The sequence below is a fragment of the Elephas maximus genome, chromosome 12 (assembly GCF_024166365.1).
Source record: "Elephas maximus indicus isolate mEleMax1 chromosome 12, mEleMax1 primary haplotype, whole genome shotgun sequence".
NCBI classification, from domain to species: domain Eukaryota; kingdom Metazoa; phylum Chordata; class Mammalia; order Proboscidea; family Elephantidae; genus Elephas; species Elephas maximus.
In genome coordinates, this window is record NC_064830.1 from 569,568 (window position 1) to 592,704 (window position 23,137).

Sequence of the window (23,137 nt, forward strand, 5' to 3'; positions counted from 1 at the left end):
GAAATACAATGTAACAAAAAAGACCAACGGCCTGGGAATACTGCAGGCTAGCGGCCGAAGGAGAAGAGGATCTACGGAATACTACAGAGGCCGTGGGGGAAGCAGGGGTTGCCTGCGCCACACCCTTCACCATCTCCAGAACAGAGATAGTTGCTGAGCATAAAAAGGCTGGCTTCTGAACTTTATTTAAATCCTCTGGTGTTCAAATTGTCTAAGTCAGGTGAAGGGCAGAAGCTCGTTTCCACCAGCCAGGCTAAGTATAAGCCCAAACTCACCAAGCCTGGCCCTTAGGAGCTGGGGGGAACACAGGTAAGTTCACGGGACTTTCTGGCTGCTGCTGTTCCTTTTGAGAGACTCGTATTCCCTCGAGGGTTACACCCCAAATGTCAGCCCTCTTAAACTGCTTCTAATTCCACTCTTCTATCAGTTGTTCCTCATTTTTGTTAAAACTTCATCTGAGGACTTGGAACAATATATTTAAAAAAAGTAAAAAGTAAAAAAGGTGGAACCATATCAATGCTGAGAAAGATTTTAGTGCTATTTTAATGAACAGAATTGGACGATTATGACTAAATAAAGAGTAAATTTATTTAAAAATTAAAAGTAGAGGACATTTCTACAGAAAAATAAAAATGTGTAACTTTAAATACAATGTTTCCAAAATTGAAAATCATCAATAGTGAAGACCAGAAAAGGAATGGCTTCATACCAAGTTGCTCCAGTATATCATTTTTGTATAAAAACTCACAATTGATATATTAACGAAATCTTAACTCATATCCAAAACCTACAGAAGTATGTGCCAAAAGTTTATCTGAAATGCCTCATATTCTATTTTTTAAACAAAGTCTATAGGCATGCCTCACTGATTCTGAGTTGTGGTTTTATCTATTTAAACTCTTTCCTTCAGAAGAACTGTTTGTATTCCTTTTTTCTTGAATCTAAATTATCCTAGATTAATATCCAATAACTTATATTCCTATGTATTATTTGGAAAGCAATGACTTTAAAAGAGTAAAGACATTTGAAAAGTAAGGACTCGCCAAGTGATAAATAACTTATGGTTGGGGATGAAATAACTGTTCCTCTAGAAAAGATGTTGTAAAACCTGGGAAAACCATCCACATTTAAAATAAAATATAGCGTTTTGGCAAATGCATACAGAAAGTAAATTATTTGTATATGTTATATCATAACTATAGCGATGTAGGTCCTTGCTTTGCAGATAAGCAACTGGGAAGCATAACAAATGAAGAATTTTGTCCATTATTAAAACATCTCTGTGATGTCAGTGGAATTAAGCTATCAGATTTTCAGGGCTTCCCTCTCTCCTTCTTTCCTCCCTTCCTTCCTTTGGTTCATTCTTTTGGCTCCAACCTCAGGCTGTAGCAGTTCCAGGAGTTACATCCAGTCATAACAAAGCTCTGAGGAGCAAGAGACTATTTCTTCTCAGGGCTATCTCAAGTGAGGAAAAACTTTTTCCAGAAATCTCCCAGTTTTAAGACTTGCCTTCACATCTTATTGGACAGAAATGAGTCATATTCCCAAACTACTTACTGGTAAGAGGCATAGACTTAGGATGATTAGCTGAGAAAAATCACTGAAGGGGAAATATGGGATTAGCACTGAGGCATGAAGAGTTCTCTGTCAGCATAGTTGCTCAATAAAGACTAGCGATTTTTTACTAAGGAGCAGAGAACTGAGCAGCATTTACTTAGGTACAGTTCTGTTACTCGCACAGAACCTGTATAAATACAAGGATTCAGGTTTGCTACTTCGGCAAGTTATAACTTTGCTTGGATTTTCGCATCTCTCAAACAGATTAATTTGATCTTTCTAAACCGAGTTACCACGGTTGACTATCATCTAGCTCATATCACAAACATGACATATTTAATAGGCTAGACCTCAGAAACTAACAGATACAACTATTTAAACCAGACCTGCTCTTTTAAGGTTTTTAAGGTTTTCTATATAAATGTGTTCTCTTATACATAACAACAACAACAAAAATAACATGATAATTGAGCTGAAAGCAATCATTATGCGACCAAGAGGCAGCTGGTTTAAATGGATTCATAAAGTAATATCCGCTGGTACACTCACCACCTGTTATAACTAGTACATTCTCATCACTGCCAGCCTTTGGTACACTCACCACCTGTTATAACTACTACATTCTCATCACTGTCAGCCTTTGGTACACCCAGCACCTGTTATAATTAGCACATTCTCATCACTGCCAGCCTTTGGTACACTCACCACCTGTTATAACTACTACATTCTCATCACTGTCAGCCTTTGGTACACCCAACACCTGTTATAACTAGAACATTTTCATCACTGCCAGCCTTTGGTACACCCACACCTGTTATAACTAGTACAGTCTCATCACTGCCAGCCTTTGGTACAGCCCACACCTGTTATAACTAGTACAGTCTCATCACTGCCAGCCTTTGGTACACTCACCACCTGTTATAATTAGCACATTCTCATCACTGCCAGCCTTTGGTACACTCACCACCTGTTATAACTAGCACATTCTCATCACTGCCAGCCTTCGGTACACACGACACCTGTTATAACTAGCACATTCTCATCACTGCCAGCCTTCGGTACACACGACACCTGTTACAACTAGCACATTCTCATCACTGCCACCCTTTGGTACACTCACCACCTGTTATAACTAGTATATTCTCATCACTGCCACCCTTTGGTACACTCACCACCTGTTATAACTAGTACATTCTCATCATTGCCAGCGTTTGGTACACTCACTACCTGTTATAACTAGTACATTCTCATCACTGCCAGCCTTCAGTACACACGACACCTGTTATAACTAGTACATTTTCATCACTGCCAGCCTTCAGTACACATGACACCTGTTATAACTAGCACATTCTCATCACTGCCAGCCTTCAGTACACATGACACCTGTTATAACTAGCACATTCTCATCACTGCCAACCTTTGGTACACTCACCACCTGTTATAACTAGTACATTCTTATCACTGCCACCCTTTGGTACACTCACCACCTGTTATAACTAGTATATTCTCATCACTGCCAACCTTTGGTACACTCACCACCTGTTATAACTAGCACATTCTCATCACTGCCAACCTTTGGTACACTCACCACCTGTTATAACTAGTATATTCTCATCACCGCCACCCTTTGGTACACTCACCACCTGTTATAACTAGTACATTCTCATCATTGCCAGCGTGTGGTACACTCACTACCTGTTATAACTAGTACATTCTCATCACTGCCAGCCTTCAGTACACACGACACCTGTTATAACTAGTACATTTTCATTACTGCCAACCTTTGGTACACTCAATACCTGTTATAACTAGTACATTCTCATCACTGCCAGCCTTTGGTACACTCACCACCTGTTGTACCCAGTACATTCTCATCACTGTCAACCTCTGGTACACTCACCACCTGTTATAACTAGTACATTCTCCTCACTGCCAACCTTTGGTACACTCACTACCTGTTATAACTAGTACATTCTCATTACTGCCAGCGTTCAGTACACACGACACCTCTTTTAACTACTACATTCTCATCACTGCCAGCCTTTGGTACACTCACCACCTGTTATAACTAGTACATTCTCATTACTGCCAGCCTTTGGTACGCTCACCACCTGTTATAACTAGTACATTCTCATCACTGCCAGCCTTCAGTACACACGACACCTGTTATAACTAGTACATTCTCATCACTGCCAGCCTTTGCTACACTTTGCCAAAAGAGATTTACCAAAGCAATTAGAGATCATTTAAACACCTGTGTTAGAAATCAAGGGGATCTTCCATCTGTCCAAACTCATCTGTCAAGTCTTCTGTATTTAGAAAGGGCGACACATGACATAGGGCCCTGCCTTACTGCGTACAGTAATTACAAAGGGCGTCATCCTCAAGGAAGTGTGACAATTCCCATAAATGTGTAATAACAGCATTTTCATGCTGAATTTCCAAGAAAAAAATAAATATCACCTGTCCTTTGGATGAGTCACTGCTATTTCAATTTGAAAGTTAAATTTAAAAACAAACAAGGCATAAAATTACATGCTTTCAGCCAAGTACACCATCTTATGACAAGAACCCAGAGTCATGGAATTACTGCAAAATGTAAAAGCACATTCATGAAATACTGAACTGTCCTAATTTATAGCAGTGCAGTACTCACTCAGGGACTTTGTTTTCAAAGGAGAGGATACAGACTCTCTTTTTTTAACTGAAAAGTGGCTCAAGGCCCTTAGTTTCTTCATGTAAGAGGGGTGCTATATCCCTCTAGCTCTCTTCTTATCTGCCCTTAGACAGCCTACACTGTGTCTCTACACGGCCTTCCTAATCCTCTACTGTAGGCCAGTATTTCTTCTATCTTCTCTCCACCGTGAGTTTCCTTCTTTGGGCATGTCAGACCCAAATTAGTTGTTAATTCCAAACCTAGTGCCTTTTCAATAAGGCCAGGATCACAGCTCTCTAATATTTTTTCAGCACCAGCATGTCACTGAGAAGTGGAAACTCAGTCTAAAAAGCGACCCCAGTGCACAGTGCATGGCAGCTGTTAGAAGTGACACTGTTATGTACAACTCACACAGGTTGAGCTACTGTAAGGTGACCCTAATATTATTATTATTTTATCAGAGATGAAGAGAGTATTTGTCAGGGTGCTCTGGGGAAACAAGGCCCTAAGGAGAGATAACTGACTTCAAGCCCATGCCCCCTGCTCCTGGGTGAGATGACAGGGCACGATTTCATGCTAACATCCTAAAGAGATGTGGCTCCTTCGAACCCCTGTGACAGAGCTTCTCAGCAAGGAGGAATACCACCATTTCAGAATCACTTTTACCCTCCCTCCCCTAGGCCCAGAGATTCTGTTTTGGCCTAGACATGTCTATGGTCAATAAACCCAGGAAGGGACACAGCTTGTATTGTCCTGGAACTCTGAGGGTCAATCTCATAAGGTAGTCTCGGGGGGGCTGGGGGAGGGGGCAAGTGACAGGCCAAGTCTCCCTGAGAGCTACAGCTACAAAAGACACATAGACATGTTCTCACCCACATCTGTGCTCAAATAATGGTTTACATTTACTGAATGTTAGACACTATTCTATTCCCATGTATCAACTTATTAATCAACACAGTGACACCTGTGAGAGGAACTCCACAGACTGCCTTGTTTTTCCAGGTTTCACAAGTTTTTTGCCCTTGACAAAGTGTAGTCTTACCACTTCTCTATCGCTCTCCATTAGTGGAAAGGATTTGCGTTTTCCTTCCCTGACAGGTTTTACTGTCTGAGTTCTCTGACACTGGTACCATTATCCTCCCTGCTTTATACTTGAGGCAACAGCAGTGCAGTAACTTGTTCAGTACGACACGACCAGGAAGTAGTGGAGAGGGCTTCAAACCAGGAAGTTTTTTTTCAAGAATCTACACTCTTAACAACGCACTGTAACGCACAAGCCTTGGAGAAAAGAATCCATCCTTTAGTGATACAAGACCATTTCACCAGTTTATAAAGAATATTAAAAAAGAAACGAAATATGTAATGATCACTGTGGCATTACTACTGATGGTTAAGAGCACCATAAATGGTATAAACATGTTCATTCAAAAAGTAAAAAAAGAATGCCTTATTTACTCAGCATGTGATTAGTGAACACTTATTTCACGTGTGCTGCTATGTTACGCTGAGTATTAAAGTTGAACAGCACACAGTATCTGACCTGAATGGCTCATCTGCTAGTAAATACGTGAGGATCAGCAATTAACAGGTCATGTATAAGCTATTCATCACTTGTTTTCTACTCTATTTAAGAAACCTTTAGAAATTTAAGCACTGTGCCTGCTGACCCTTTGGTTAGCAGCCGTAGCGCTTAACCACTATGCCACCAAGGTTTCCTTGTGCCCAGTGTGTAGCTCCTTTTTTTTTTTTTTAAACCACTGTCAAATGAGTATACTGTATTTGGTCCTCCATATCTCCCTAAGCCTCCAAGCTTATGAAAGCCATCTGTAAACGTTTCTGTGCTCTGACCCATGGCCTTCCCTCTGAGGGGACAATCTTGCTTGGCAGAGATGGCTCCAAACAAGATTTAAAAACACAGAGTCATGAAACGCTGTCTAGTTGATGACTTAACTTAAAAAAAAAAAAAAATCTCTGAGGGTAATATTTTGAACAAAAACAGAACTAGCAGAACAACCACAAAAAAATCTTGGAGAAAAAAAACTTTTTTCACAAATTTTTACCATAAGCATTTTTACCATTAAAGCATTAATTTTACATTTAGCTTCCTCAGATTCTATGTCTGACAATACCAAAAATTACAAAGAAAACAAGTCAAAATATTCCATGATAACATTTTATATTTCTCCATCTGAAAAGATACATGTAACTATCTCTCCCTGTCAATGGACTGTATATTATAAGCTTAAGTTAGAGAGATAATGAAATTTTTCACTGAAGGCTCAGTATATTATAAACATGAATTTTAAAATAATAAATCTAAAGAAGATGGTTTCCCACTGATTTACAAAGTGACCTGTCCCACTAAAAGTGGACACTAAGCCGAATAATCTCTAATGAAGTTTTACGTCTGAGATTCCATAATTATTTACTGGATTATATTTGTTTTCATTCTTTAAGAAAAGCTGAATTAATGTTATTTCAGTTGTTTAGTGTGTCTTTTGCAACCAATGGCTTGAATGTTTGCATTAAATATCTTTTGTGTTGACTTGGCCTCTCACTGGTTCTTTCTCAGAGAAAGTTTTAAGTCAAAAACTCCACTTTAAAAAGCTTTATTTTTTTCTAAAATGCTTATAAAGATTCACCTATTACTTCCAGTAATGGTGGATTAAGAATTCGGAACAAACTCTCACTGTGAACAATTAGAAAAGCTGGACGAGATGCAAACAAACAAAACCCAGCTATTTGAAGGTATTGCTAAGCAAATAAGACAGTGACTTATGGAAGAAGAAGGAAACTCAGAGGTGAGCCAGCATCTTAAGCCAGTGTTCCCCTGGGGGACAGCTGGCCTCAGAAAGATAGAAGGCCAACTTGAATCACGTCAATTCTTGATCAGAAGATTAAGAATTCTCAGATTTTCTAATGCTTCCATCAGCCTCCCAGAAGCAAAGCTAAATCCAACCCACAGGGTAATGCTGTAACACTGGCCTTCAAATTATTCCAAAAATTTTTCATATACAATGTAAGTATCCTGTCTTAATCAAAAATAACCAGGTATATTAGAAGAATGCTCTGGGAATGCAACGGTTAAGTGTTACGCTCTAACGCTCCACAGGAGAAAGACCCGGCTGTCTGTTTCCACAATGATTACAGCCAAGAAAACCCTATGGGGCAGTTCTTCTCTCACATGGAGTCACTACGAGTTACAATCAACTCAATGGCACACAAAAACTTTAGAAGAACATACGATTGAAAACTACGAGAAACAACAGATGATAAAAACAGAAACTACAGGGGAGCCAGAAATGGAGTTATCAGGTATAGACTTTCAAAGAGATACATAAGGATAGAAATACCATAAAGTCATGAGACATGGGACATAGAAAGCGAAGGACTAACAAACGTAATCGAATTCCTAGGAGTGAAAGAAGGGGGCAGAAGAAATGTTCACAATTTTCCAAAAGAGGAATATGTGGAAACCCAGATTCAAGTAGTCCTACCAAGCTAAAGCAAGCTGGTAACTGAAATCACATTTAGGTATATCAGTTACACCAAACTTACAGAAAACCAAAGATGAGGAAAATCCATAGGTGGAACCTGCCCAGGCTGACTTTCAAATTTCCTTTTTTTTTTTTTTTATCCCTAGGCCCACATCTTCTCACACGACTGTGCGACTCAACCTGCAGGCTCTTTGCTTCCCCGTCTTTCTGACCTTTGTGTCTTCTACTTCGCACCTACGTGTATTACACGTAAGTCAGGTTTCACAGCTCCGATCAGGACTTCTCTGCAGGGTTTCCCAGACTGGACATTACCTTTTTGTGCTACTTCAAGTCTAAGATTTCTTTAAAAAAGATTAGGGCCATGAAACATCTGAGTTTCAAACGATTTTCACAACTACAGAAATAGCACACAAGCCACCTCTTAAGTGAAAACATAAAATTTCAACTCCGTACTCTAGACATCAGGGTTCTCCATTTCAGTAGAGACATGTTTCAACAATTAGCTGATGAAAGATATTTCCTACAGACTTGTTTTTTTTTCCAACATTAAAATTCAATTACAAGATATTTGTTAGGAAATAGCAACAATTTTTGTGCTTAATGGAATCAAATCCCCTAATACATACTTATACATAAAAACATGATTATGTCCAAAAGTCTAAAATTTCAGTTTAACACAGATTGTCTTGAAATCTAATAAGAAACAAAAATAAGCAGGTAAAACCTCAGTTTCAGTAGGGGAAAAAAAAGGGAATGAAGGAGATACTATCATAACTCTCAAGACTAACACTGTATTTGTAGATCACAGATCAGACACTTCTATTTAATTCACCGATTCAATCCTCTGCAGCTCCAGAGTAGATTTCATATGAGGCATCTAAATGGGAACGCTTTTATTTTTTTAAACTCTTTACAACATAAGACATCAACATGAAACTCCTCTCCCCACCCCTACATTTAAAGTTTTCAAACTACTGAGATGTCGTAGCTTAAGAATTTAAAATTTCAGGTATTTTTAGCATTCTCCATTCTAACCTCTATGAAGATAACCATGAAGATTTATCAATCTTCATTGCTATCTAAATTTCTACTTCCAAAATATTTACTTAGCCCATAAGCAAACAAATCAGAATTTTAAATCTTTGTCTTTAATTTAAAATACAGTATAAGCCCACTGACTGCTCTGACAGGGATCACAATAGAAGGTTCCAGACAGAGCTGGAGAAAAATGCAGAACAAAATTCAAATTCACAAAAAAAGACCAGACTTACTGGTCTGACAGAGACTGGAGAAACCCTGAGGGTATGGCCCCAGACACCCTTTTAACTCAATATTGAGTCACTCCTGAAGTTCACCATTCAGCCAAAGATTAGACAGTCCTATGAAACAAATAATAACACACAGCTCAACCATGTACATGAGACTAAACGGACACACCAGCCCAGGGGCAAGGACGAGAAGGTAGGAGGAGACAGGAAAGCTGGATGAATGGAAATGGGGAACCCAAGGTCAAGAATGGGAGAGTCTTGACACGTCTCGTGGTTGGCAACCAATGTCACAAAACACTATGTGTATTGTTTAATGAGAAACTAATTTACTCTGTAAACCTTCACCTAAAGCACAATTAAAAAAAATTTTAAATATAGTATAAGCAATGAAGTAAGTTTATATGACAAGTGATTAGAAACAAAACTAGTTCTAGAATAAACTATTTTTTCAAATGGCTCCTTAAGGCAGTGGTTTCCAAACTTCACCTCATTTTAAAATTATCTTCGGAGTTTTCAAAAACCTTAATGCCCAGCATGCACCCCACATTAATTAAGTCAGAATGTCTGGGAGTGGGAGCCAGGGATCCACATATTTTAAAGGTTCCTAGGTAATTCCAACAAGCAACAAAGTTTGGGACCGACAGTGGAACCGTGAGAGCTGAAACTTGATGGGACTGCCTTGTTTTTCTGGGTCTTTCAAGTTTTCCAACTTTGACAAGGTGCAGTCTTACCACTTTTCTATGACTTATTGAGTTCTCCTTCTCTGACAGGTTTTCCCCTTACATAGTTTCTGTCTTTCACAGGCTTCACTGGATCCCGTCCTAACGCGTTACAAGCTTTTGATTTGTTAGAGAAGAAGCTGTGTGATGACCTAAGAAACGGATTAGAATGAATGCCATGTGAAAGACAGGAAATCTAGGTTCTCATTCCTTCTGTGATTAGAAAGATATGACACCTAAGGTGAATTATTTTCCCCTCTGATCATTTGATCATTAGTTTTCCCCCCATTAAATAAAGGATTTGTGCTAGATACGTGGTATTCAAAAGCTGACAAGCAGTTCATGGCTGTTATAAAAATCTCTGGGGATAAGCTGAGCCAGAGGGTCTCAGGTAGGGCCCAGACCAAAAACCCAAACCCACTGCAGTCGAGGCGATTCCAACTCATAGTGACCCTATAAGACAGAGTAGAAGTGCCCCACAGTTTCCAAGGAGCGCCTGGCGGATTCAAACTGCTGACCTCTTGGTTAACAGCCGTAGCACTTAACCACTACGCCACCAGGGTTTTCAAGTAGGACCAGAGAATATGAATATCTAAAAAGCTCTCCAGGTGCTTCTTTCACCCAGAACCAGAAGTGACAGACCCTGTTCATCACTAATATTCTGTAATTCTAAATTATAAAGACAGAAAAGTAAACTAATACACTTAGAAAAAAATTCTAAACCAGTTAAAACAAATTTGAGGAAATCAGTTAAATTTATCAAACACTTTTACTCCTGAGCATGTCAGTTGAAGACAGATATGTATGTATGTATATATTATTTTGCATTTTGTTTTCCTCTTTGACAGCTTATTTTTTTATTAATATTCATGGCAATATACTATCTTATATCTATGCAGCACGTATCACTTGCTCTGTAGAATATGCTAGGACAAAGATTCAAACAAGCATTATCCTCCCATTTTACATGCCATTTACGGTGAAATATTTCATACAAAAGAAGGGAAAATATTCCTACCCAATATACATATATCTAATCCAATGAGGTTTGATGAGTTCTTTAAAGCCATCAGGTAAAGACTGATAACAATGTAGAGTGTAACAAGGTCAAACTTTCACTGAAAAGACATTGAAATATTATTTAAAAAAAGGAATATAAGTAAGCTCAAATGTCTAAAATATTAACCTAAATAGTGGACAAATAATAAAATTAAAACCCATGCTTTCTGATCAAACAGGAAGGAGCATCTAAATGGAGAGTAACAAGTAAATTGATAATAAATATTTATTTTACTGAGTACTTTTTTTTATGTCAGGCATAGTACCAAGTACTAACACAAAGATGAGTAAGGTACAACTGTTTGTCTGAGATGGTCTCCTTAGAAGACATCCACAGGAGAGCAGAGCCTAGGTAAACAATAAAGATGAGTAAGGTACAACTGTTTCTCTGAGGGATGTTCTTAAGAAGACATCCACAGGAGAGCAGAGCCTAGGAAACAATAAAGATGGGTAAGGTACAACTGTCTGTCTGAGATGTCCTCCTTAAGAAGACATCCACAGGAGACCAGAGCCTAGGTAAACCATAAAGATGAGTAAGGTACAACTCCTTCTCTGCGGTGGTCTCCTTAGAAGACATCCACAGGAGAGCAGAGCCCAGGTAAACAACAACACGAAGTGCAAAGACCTACAGCAGAACTGTACAAACTGTCATGGAATGGGTACGAAGGAGCAACACATAAATAGGAGTGGATGCCTAAAAAATATTGACTGAATGAGTACCAAAAAGTTATTTTTTTCCTCCTTATTTTTATGAAAGGAAAAGGCTTAGTGGTCTTGTAGCAATTAGGAGAAGACTGGGAAATAAAACCTACATCCTTCCACAGAGGTCACCACAAGCCCCCAGAGTAGGACAAACGGACAGACACGTGGCGGACAGAGGTCATCGGCCATCTACAAAGGGCAGATGACTTGGGGGTAACATATTGGGGCAGAATGCTGTAACAGACCCAGGAATAATCAATGAAAGTATAAAACAGAATGTCAGAAGCCTTGCTTTCGCTTATACTACTCATATCCTACCAAAACCAAACCCAGTGCCATTGAGTTGATTCCGACTCATAGGGACCCTAGAGGATGGAGTAGAATTGCCCCATAGAGTTTCCAAGGAGTGCCTGGCAGATTCGAACTGCCAACTTCTTGGTTCGCAGTCGTAGCACTTAACCACTACGCCACCAGGGTTTCCTCGTATCCTACAAGACCCTGTAAATCTGTTCCCCTAGTTGAAATGTGGTTTGTTTCTATTTTCGGCTCCATTTTTTTCTGACACAAACCAGAAAACTTCAGTAAAGAAGTCTAAGTTTCTACAAGTTATAACAGACTTTCATGGAATCTGAGTAATTTCAAACTTCTTTTAAGCATTACCAATATGAGGAACTAAGCAACAGCATTTCTCTTCCTCAGGCAGAAGGCAGCCCTTCTTTGCTCACACAGGAATCTCAGGAGGCGGATGTCTCAATGGAGACTCTACTTATTCCAGTTGCTATCCTTTAAATCTGTTGCTTGTTTAGTAACGTAGTTTTTCCCATCCTTTGCAATCAGGTTTCACTGCATGACACTTCATTAGCCTCACATAAATGAGACACAATATTTAGTGACTAATTTTAAATTTAGGCAATGAGAACAGAAGTTCAAGAACACCAAAATTCAGAATCCTGCTTACTTCATTACATAAACCTACACCATGATGAGCTGTATAGTTTCAGAGAAAGAGCTAGGTTCTAAAACTGAAACCACAAAGAACGGGTATCACAGAGTGTTCATATAAAAACTTTTCACTCTAATGGCTTGAGTTCAAACCTTGATTGGTTCATAATGAACCATGTTTGGGTTCTTAACCTCTTACGTAGTGAGTGTTTATTCAGATTATAAAACTGCAACAAATGTTGGCACAACCAACACGCTCTACTCAAGGGAAGCTGTAGGCATTTTTATAAGCCAGAAATGAACTGGCAAAGTGATACCAGGAAACTTGTTCTAGCCATAAAACTCTGTGTCCTGAATGTGACCAATGCTCTCAGTTTTATTATCAGTTTTCCAATATTCTCCCATAATTATTTTTTTAATAAAATCCAAGTTTAATAGTTTATGCTTCATAAACTCAGAGTACGTTATGATGTAGCAGCATTTGAAAGTTTAAAATAATATTTTTACACAAGCACACTGACCTTTTTGACTTTGCTTCTTTGGTTTGATTCTTCATGGGGTTTGACGAGTTGCTCAAAGCCTTCATATGAGCCATGTAAAATATCATGGCTTGTTTGTCCATTTTTAACACCTAAAACCCAAGTGAATTGAAGGTTAATTACACCTTTATATGAACTGAATGCTAATGCAACTTGGCACTAAAAAAATAAATAAATAAAATGAACTGAATGCTAATGCAACTTAAGCAAAACTAAAATGAAACATTGTATTTGCGTATAGGGGTACACAAAATACAGAGCTTTCAAATAAATATTGTGCTTTTCTCACTCTTTGCCATCTGTTTAGGGCTTTCAGTTTATTCCTCTCCAGTATCCCAAGCAATTCACGTAAACTCAATCGTCAGAAACAATTTTGCCTGTCAGGTTACAATGTATTAGCTCCATAGTAGTATATTTTCCTCTTGATAATACTTTCTTCACTATTCAAACTCCAAGACAAAGATTTTTATATAATGAGCAAAAACCAGTTTGTCCAAGAAGGTAGTTATCTATTAGAGGAAATAAGTAACCTTAGCTTTTGGATCAGTTCGAGCTTTTCTAGAGAAAAATTTTCAGTACAAAGTTCAGGTTTCGATCTACAAATGATAGATGTGTATGGTTCTACTCCCCGCCCCACCCCCCCGCCCAACTATCCACCTTAGATCAGCTTCTGAACACATAGACACACAAACCAAAAAGAAGATACTCATCAAGTTAAACATGATTTTATGAGATGCTGAACTATGTGGAAATCCTAAATAACCCACAATGAAGTGTGAAATTTTTGCATTGAGTTGACTCATCTATTGCCATGCCTTATATGGTGCTTATTCTCTCTTTTTTTTAACCCCAAAATAGTTTGTCTACTTTACAACTTGATAGGTATTTTGAAGGAAGACTAGTGAGCTAGCCACCATTTATAACAAAGTCCCAGTGGGGAAATGCAAACCTTGACACAGAGGGTTTAGAGCAACCTAGGGAACACTCAAGTCCCAGCCACAACCAAGTGATTGTTAGCCACCCCACACTAGGTAATAGACGTTAACCCACCTTCCAACATCATTTCACTCATTCGTTAATCTACTCATCCAACAAATATTTAACGAGCAGTTAAATATTCAACTGGCTACCCACTGGACAGTCAGAGCGGCATGAGACATCATCTTCACTCTTAGGGAGCTCACAACCTAATGGACAATGTAAAAGCAAACAAAAAAACCCATTGCCTTTGAGTCATTACAACGCATAGCAACGCCACAGGATGGAGCAGAACTGCCCCACAGGGTTTCCAAGAAGCAGCTGGTGGATTCAGAGCTAATATTTTGGTTTGTGGCCTAGCTCTTAACCACTGCGCCACCAAGACGCCAATAGACAGTGTAGACATAGATAATTATAAGGCACTTAAGTGCCATCAGAAATTAAAAATTACACGGTGTGACCTCTTTTCAAATAAAATAGAATTCTATGATAAAACAGATATAACTCTATTTTCATCGCAAGTGTGCTATGCTAATTTTTTCTACAGTAACATTGTTAAAAATTAGCACAGCGTGTGCTCTCAGGAGGGGGTCTGATTTGCATAAAAATACCGCAAGTTTGGCGTGTCTCTTTGAAAAACATTTCTTTCAAAATACAGGGTTCTGAGAAAAAAATGGTAAATAATTGTGAATTTTCTTAACTTTAAACTTGTTTTTAATTGCAACCTGGGCCTTAAAAACCAAAAACCAAACCCATTGCTGTAGAGTTGATCCTGACTCAGTGACTCTACAGGACAGAGGAGAGCTGCCCCACAGGGTTTCCAAGGAGCAGCTGGTGGATGTGAACTGTCGACCTTCTGGTTAGCAGCAGTAGCACTTCACCACCACGCCACTAGGGTTTCCACCTGGGCCTTAACACAGGTTGAAGTCAGGTTCTGCACCACGACCCAAACCTCTTAGCCTATAAACTCTAACACTGGAGCCCTGTGCAGATTCATGTCAATCAAATACTGAGCCCAGCTCTGTTATCCACTCTTCCTCATGAACTTTTATAATTTACTTATATTTCACTCCTTTACCAGCCTAATTACATTGGATTCGCATTTATATTTTACTTCTCACCCAGTGCTACTTCATCCCCAGATGGGTGTCCAACCCCAGTGATGGCCTCAACTAGGGAAACAAGGACCTTACTAACGTGGAGCTGATGTACCAGCAGCCATGTGAAGGGGTGTTTTGCAGTTAATATCCTGTTCTAAGATCTAGCTGTCTTAAGCTTCTCACTTTAATTCACTTTGAAGGTTCTACATACACACACACACAAACTACTTTCCACTACATTGAACAATCATTTTTTGAAAATATTGAGAACTTCTAACTCACAGACCAGGCATGAATGCAATCTGTTTTTTAAGATATAAAATTAAAAATAATCAGAAGATTAGAATTAATATTAATTGTACCCACTATGCATTTAATTTCCTTTTTAAATACAAATATTTACTTTAAAAGCAAAAGTACTGTATTTTTACAAAATTAACACACGCCTTCTGCATTTGTTTCCTGGCCACAGTCTTCCCCTGCAAGGCACCCTTGCAGGCTCCATCATGCCAATAGTCTTCCACAAGCTGCTGCAAAAAAATTTAGCACAGTGAGAGCTTATGAAGATACCTGGGGAGGCGGGGGGGTTACAGCCAGCAAACAAACGCAGAGGGCGCACATGATTTGCATAAAAATATAGTGTGTAGAAATGATAAAAGCAGAGGAGGAAAGATTGTAGACCTAATGCTGTCTTGACATTGAACCAAGAATAAGTTTTCAGTTCCCTAGTATATCTATGTAAAAGTAAAAACAAAGCAAACAAAAACAAAAACCTGTAAGTTGCTTGCCTCAATTCTTGCCAAGAACAATGAAACAGGCTGTAAAGCATTTTGTAAACGTTAAGTGCTCATAAAATGCCTCATAACCTTTTAAAACCTAAGAAAAACTGATACTGCTAATGGTATGTTTTTGCTGTTTCACAAATCACGCACTTACAAAATGATATAAGTAAATGATTTATTTGGTTATGTTAAAATGGTATTTCACAAACTCAGCTAAAGTAATTAATATGTTTTCTTTGAGAACTTTATCAGTAAACCAAAAACAGTGGAAAGTGCACAGTAATTGTGAAAGCGTTTACGTAGACCATTCAGGTTTTATTCCTTACTATAGCTCGGTTAAGGAGCCCTAAACAAATGTTGACTCTCCATCTTTCTGGTTTTTCTCCCACCTCTCAGATGACTCCTTTTGTTTGCTACTTAAAAGTTGCTGTTTCACAGGGTTGTCATCAGCTGTCTTCATACTATCCATGGGTGATTTCATAACTTCCCATAGATTGATCCAACATTAAAGAGTCCTAATTCTATGTATCTTTTCCAGACCTCCCAGCTGAGGTCTGCCTCCATATATCCAACTGCCTATTGGACATCAATTTGAATGTTTCAGAGAAATTTCAACTCACATGACCAGAGTCCACCTTGTACCTACTCATCCTCCAACATGCTCCCATGACCAGAGTCCACCTCGTACCTACTCATCCTCCAACATGCTCCCATGACCAGAGTCCACCTTGTACCTACTCATCCTCCAACATGCTTCCATGACCAGAGTCCACCTCGTACCTACTCATCCTCCAACATGCTTCCATGACCAGAGTACACCTCGTACCTACTCATCCTCCAACATGCTTCCATGACCAGAGTCCACCTCGTACCTACTCATTCTCCAACATGCTCCCATGACCAGAGTACACCTTGTACCTACTCATCCTCCAACATGCTCCCATGACCAGAGTACACCTCGTACCTACTCATCCTTCAACATGCTCCCATGACCAGAGTCCATCTCGTACCTACTCATCTTCCAACATGCTCCCATGACCAGAGTCCACCTCGTACCTACTCATCCTCCAACATGCTTCCATGACCAGAGTCCACCTCGTACCTACTCATCCTCCAACATGCTTCCATGACCAGAGTCCACCTCGTACCTACTCATCCTCCAACATGCCTCCATGACCAGAGTCCACCTCGTACCTACTCATCTTCCAACATGTTCCCATGACCAGAGTCCACCTCGTACCTACTCATCCTCCAATATGCTCGTCTGATAAAAACTGTCATCTGTCTACTTATCAAAATAATAAATCCTAACTCCTCGCTCTCCCCCTCATAATTCATTTTTAATTTCATTACCCAAGTGATTTATTACCTTAGTTTTCAAAAACCGATCAAATACAGAGGGAAAAAAACCTCAAGTTGCATAATTTTAATCATTAGGCCATACTGCCTGAAATTTCACTGTTTAGAAATTTTAAAACTATCATCAAAATACAAATACATCAAGGACAGTTAGAAAGTAATTACCACATTTACTTCTCAGTGTGAATTAGTTAATCAAAATTTTCACTCAACAGAGACAAGCCAGTATTAAGAAAGTTTTGATACTGAAAGAAGAGAGAAAGGAAATTTAAATTGTGATCACTTTGGAGACAGAACCAAGTTAAGGCAACGTAAGGACACACTGACATGCCAGGAAAGGCAGAGGGATGAAGAAATGGACACTGAAAAAGCCTTCCAATAAACTCTGCGGGGTTAGTTCTTCCCAGGGCAAGAGCACAAGAAACACACTCATCTTCAACGCCTACCCTCCTGCGTATCCTTCCACAGAATTCAGACACCACACAGCCAGTGTGTGAATGCATGAATGATCAACCCATCAGCCAAATAACCAACAGACACGCAACACCCACGTCAGCCTCCCTGTTAAACATACACGTTGGGCTGTTAAGATTGCTCACCTCCAGTGGGTAGGACTGGGAGGTCCTGGCAAGGGGCTTCAGAGGAACACTCTTCCTAATACACGTGTGTGTTATTTGAAGAGCCACAAAGTGCAATACTACAGTTCAATTTAAAGTGCTTTAGGAATATATGTACAGGTCTATCCACCCATTTGCTGAAACACTAATTCACACTCTTGAAATATTTAGACTATAGAAGACATTCTACATTCGATAAGACGATCCAAATGCCTAAGACTGGATGGGTTTGATTCTAATAAAGCATATACAAAACGTTTTTACTTAACTCAATCTTAAAAATGGTATACATACTAACGATTTTAGTAAGATATATTAAATACATTAGAAGCATCAAAGTTTCTTACATGGCTGCAAAATAAGTCTGAGGTTATAAAAGTAATTCTCTGCTTTAGGATTATGAATTTGAAGAAAACGTACAAAAATGTCTTATAGAAAATTACTATAGCATGTTTGCCTATAATTCTCCATCAATTAAATAAAATTACAACCCAAATAAGCCCCATCTTGAACCATATTATCCATCTCTCTAATCAGACACTATTTGATCCTGTCTCTTTCTCCTGCAAAATCAGCATGTGGCATCATAATCCTTCCCAACCTAGATCTCTGAGTGACCACCATCCAACTCAAGTCAGCACAGGCGTCCTTTGTCACCTCTATCTCAGGGATTAACGCACAAAACAACACTGTCTCATGATTCTCTAATGTAGTGTAAAATACTTCAGCATAGACTATATGGTATTAAATATGTGTTAGTTGGTCCCAATCAAGAATATACATTCCCTGAGTGGTCAGCTAACATGTTAACAGAAACACCACACTGTCAACTTCCATAAATTCTTCAGACCAATGGACCACATCTACCACCACCTCCACCAGACTGAGTCCAGTAGAACTAGATGGTGCCCGGCTACCACCACTGACTGCTCTGACAGGGATCACAATAGAGGGTCCCGGGCAGAGCTGGAGAAAAACATAGGACAAAATTCTAACTCAGAAAGAAAGACCAGACTTGCTGGCCTGACAGAGACTACAGAAACCATCAGAGTATGGCCTCCGGACACCTTTTCAGCTCAGTAATGAGGCCACTCCTGAGGTTCACCCTTCAGCCAAAGATTAACAGTCCCATGGAACAAAATGAGACTAAAGGGGCGCACCAGCCCTGGGGCAGGGACTGGAATGTAGGAGGGAACAGGGCAGCTGATAATAGGGAACCCAGGGTTGAGAAGAGAGGGTGTTGACAGGTTGCGGGGTTGTTAACCAATGTCATACAACAATGTGTACTGTTTGGTGAGAAACTAGTTTCTTCTGTAAACCTTCATCTAAAGTTCAGTTAAAAAAAAAAATTCTTCAGCCCAATATGAGATGCTTTGCTAATTGGCCAATAAATGATAGAAATGAGCTGTAACTGGTAAAATATTTAGCTTGTTAAGCAGCATCATGTCAGAAATAGTTTCTCATTGGTGAAATTAATGGATGCAAGAAAGCTGGATTAATTAAAATATTATAGGGGAACCCCCTACCAATGAGTGACTTGCACATAAAAACCTAGTACAAACTGTAGCTTGTATCCCTAAGGATAATATCCAAAGCTTAATCCCTAAATGGTCCTAGGGTCAAAGGATATCTGGCTACCTAATGCTTACAGTAAGTTTACAGAAACTTGCCACTACAGTATTGTCTCTCCTGTAAACACTTCAGATAAAGAATGGACTAGAAGAACTGAGAACTCAGATTTCAGCATATAGGTCTGTTTTGTGAACTATTTCCCATCTGCAGCCAACAAATGTGTGTTCAATAAATGTCTGTGTATTTGAGACTTGCTTGTAGAAGAGTAGCTAATCACCATCAATCTCTAAAAATAGATGACCTACCGTCTATGACAATGAACCTAATAGTTGTGCACAGTGAATTATTTAGCTGAGTTCACACGTGCTGACATGTAAAATTTCAACACCCATATCAAAGATGAAAATTTATATTAAAGCAACGGACAGGAGTGGGGAGGGTATGCAATGGATATGCTTCTGTCTTTGCTGGTGCCCAGCAGCTTGGGGCCAAGCTGTGCACTAGTTCAGTATGACCAACAAGCTTTAAAACTTGGTAAGTAAAAGTGACTTCAGGAAACCCTGGTGGAGTAGTAGTTATGAGCTACAGCTGCTAACCAAAAGGTCAGCAGTTTGAATCCACCAAGCACTCTGTGGAAACCTTTTGGGGCAGTTCTACTCTGTCCTTTAGGGTCACTATGAGTCGGGATTGACTTGAGGGCAACGGGTTCGATTTTTGGTTTTTCAGGTTGTCTGAAGAGCTATGGTCAGCGTTGTCAGGAGTGGAAAAGAAGTCATTTCAACCACCAAGCAGCACCAAGCTGCTTTGTATGTGTCCAGTGCTGTCAAAAGTTAAAACAAGAAGCAAAATCTCCATTTCTACAGAAATTTGCTGTGGATATACTCTCTGAGCTCAAACTACAGTTCCAGCAAGGACTTCTAGATTTCTAGACCCTGATGGAAATGCAAAGGAAATTTCCAAATTTCAAAATCCAATTAATGGCACAACCAAGGAGCTTCCACCTAACCTTCAGTTGGAAGTTATTAACATTCAACATAAAGGACATGCCAAAAGGCAAAAATCAGAAGAAGAATTGAATAGAACCCCATAAACACCTTTCAAAGCAATGAGCATATTCAATAAAAATCACACGCTGTGGATTGGTATCTGTATTTGGCAGTACCTATGTGAGAAGACACTTCCAAAAACAAAATACACAAAGCACACAAAAAAACACAATACACACACAAACATACACAAAACATTATAAAATTTTGATGATGGGAACACTCAATTTAAATCTTAATGACGTGAAATGTTATTCCTCCCCCCAAAAAAGAATTCTTCTCATTGGTAAACCTATATTACAAAAATCTGTACACAATTATTATATCTTGAATCTTATCAATGAAAATGTTGTGAAAATTTGCTTTTTCTTTTGTTATATAAGTATCTAAATAAAAGCCAGTAACTACCTATATATCTCAAATTTGCCTCTTGGCCCATTAAGCCTAAAATATTTACAATCTGGTCTTTTATAGGCATATTTTGCTGACTCCGAGTTTTTTCAATATAAACTATATTAAAAAAAAAAAGGATCTATTAATTTACTGATACCAACACGGGAATATCTCTGATAAAGCAAAAAAAAAAAAAGACACTAGGCTAATAAAATCTTATACCAAAAAAATATAAATCCACTGCCGTTGAGTCGATTCCGACTCACAGCAACCCTGCAGGACAGAGCAGAACCGCCCCATAGGGTCCTGAGGGTGCAAATCTTTACAGAAGCAGACTGTCAGATCTTTCTCCCTTGGAATACAATCCTACATATGCAAAAAATCTCAAAATACCAACTTGCATTTGTATGTTTGTACACAGACACCGAAAAGCGTCTCAAATACTGAACTATTCACAGTGATTGCTTCTGGCAATCGTTCTAATCCCGTTTATTCTCCATAAAACAACCAGTGTTACATTTAAAACATAAATCAGGTCTCACCAGTTTCCTGTTCAAATCTCTCCAATGACTTATCACACTTAAAACAAAAATACAGCTCAAAGTTCTTTTCAAGGACTGAAGGCCCTGCTGACCAGGTTCCTGGCTACCTTTCTGATCTCATTTCCTGTCAGTCTTTCTTCAGTTCACTGAGCTGTTGCTACGGCGACCTTCCTGCTGGGTCTGCAAGCATGTTTCCACTTCAGGGCATTTGTAATCGTAGTTTCCTCAGACTGAAATACAACTCCACTCACTTCACTCAGGTCTGTGATCAAATGTCACCTCCTCAGAGAAGCCTTCACTGACCACCTTATCTAACTGCCCCCACTATTTTTCTTTGTATCTTACACACTAACTGATGTCACGTATTTGTAGTTTGTCTTCCTTTCTGGAGCATAACTTCTAAGAGGTGGCAAGTGCACCTTGTTTTATTCTGTGCTATCATCCCAGAAACTAGGACACGCCTGGCACATAACATGGGCAGAATAAACTGTTATTAAATAAATTAATAAAAAGATAAGTGAAAGGGGTGGGACAGGACATTTTTAGCCTTTCAGTAATTTTTGTTATAATGAGAATGTTTTTTTGTGTACTGTTTGTAAATAGGTAATATGATTTCCAAGATTATTGTTTCAAAAACCAAAATTAAAACTCTTTCCCTCTGTTCATGTTCTATTAATGTTTATTACTGAATGTCTTTTATAACTTGTTCTTGTAAACTTTATAGCACACTATCTATCTTAGACACCAACAATAACAACAAGTAGAAGTAAACCAAAAACAGAAGTTGAAACCAGACTTTTATTTCAACATAAAAGATTTGGAGAGGTATAGCTTGACGTACAGAATAGTTTCACTGCTCCACAATATCAGCGTGTATATAATTTCCCAATTAACCAGAAAGCTACATGGTTTTATCTATGACAGGTGAGCTGGCTGCGGACAATTTAAAACACCCATGGGTCTCAGTTTTATCACTAAAAACAAAGGCGTTAGATTTAGCCCAGGCAATACCTAAAGTCTTTTCTTGTCCTAAAATTCAATAATTTTCTGTCTCTTTGGAACGACAAGAAATAGGGCAGGTGACTCTAGAAGGTATTATATTCAGGCAGATAAAATGTTGTTTTTTCATGAATCGAATTTAGTTATACCAGGATCCTGTCTGTATACAACTGTGTAATGGCAAATATAGTGTGATCAATAAAATCTTAAAACCTCCTCTAAATTTCAGTGAGTCAACGAGTGCCTGCCTCTCTTCCTCTTCTGATTTCTCCTAAAACCCTAAGGGGCTGTAGACACTAGGAAATTAGGTCCTAGAACAGGTAATATATTTAGTTCCAAGGAAAATTATACTTTGCAACACTGGGATTACAGGTGCCTCACAGTATTTGAATTCTCTCTTTTACACTTAATTTATATTTGCATGTCACTGATTTTTTCAAAAGCTTAAAAAATACACACAATAAAATTTTAAAAGAAAATGTACGCCTTAAAAACAGGATGCTCTTAACTATCAAGTCTATATGTCTACTGTTTTATATTAACTATACAGCTGACATGATTTTAAAATAAATATACTGAAAACACTCACTGAGCCTAACAGAAAATAAAATATAGTTTTTTGTCAATTTTAATACGTTTGGAAACCTAATATATAAATAGTAGATTAAAAAAGACAAAAATATTTTAATTCTTTTTGTGAGACTGTTTTGGGGAGTTGGTGCTTGAGAAAAATATATACAGTGTATCTGTTGATTATATCAACTGTCTTAACTGCTCCACCTTGAACGAGATGATTAAAGCCACTCAAAG

General features: G+C 38.7%; 1 protein-coding gene across 3 annotated transcripts in view; it reads right to left on the reverse strand.

Moving 5' to 3' along the window:
• MCPH1 (microcephalin 1) overlaps window positions 1-23,137 on the reverse strand; it is a 144,844-nt gene that overhangs the window by 57,744 nt on the left and 63,963 nt on the right. For all 3 annotated transcript variants that reach the window (XM_049904242.1, XM_049904243.1, XM_049904244.1), the window contains one exon: window positions 12,922-13,031. In XM_049904242.1, coding sequence (XP_049760199.1) covers window positions 12,922-13,031 — 110 coding nt within the window. The remainder of the gene's footprint in view (window positions 1-12,921; window positions 13,032-23,137) is intronic.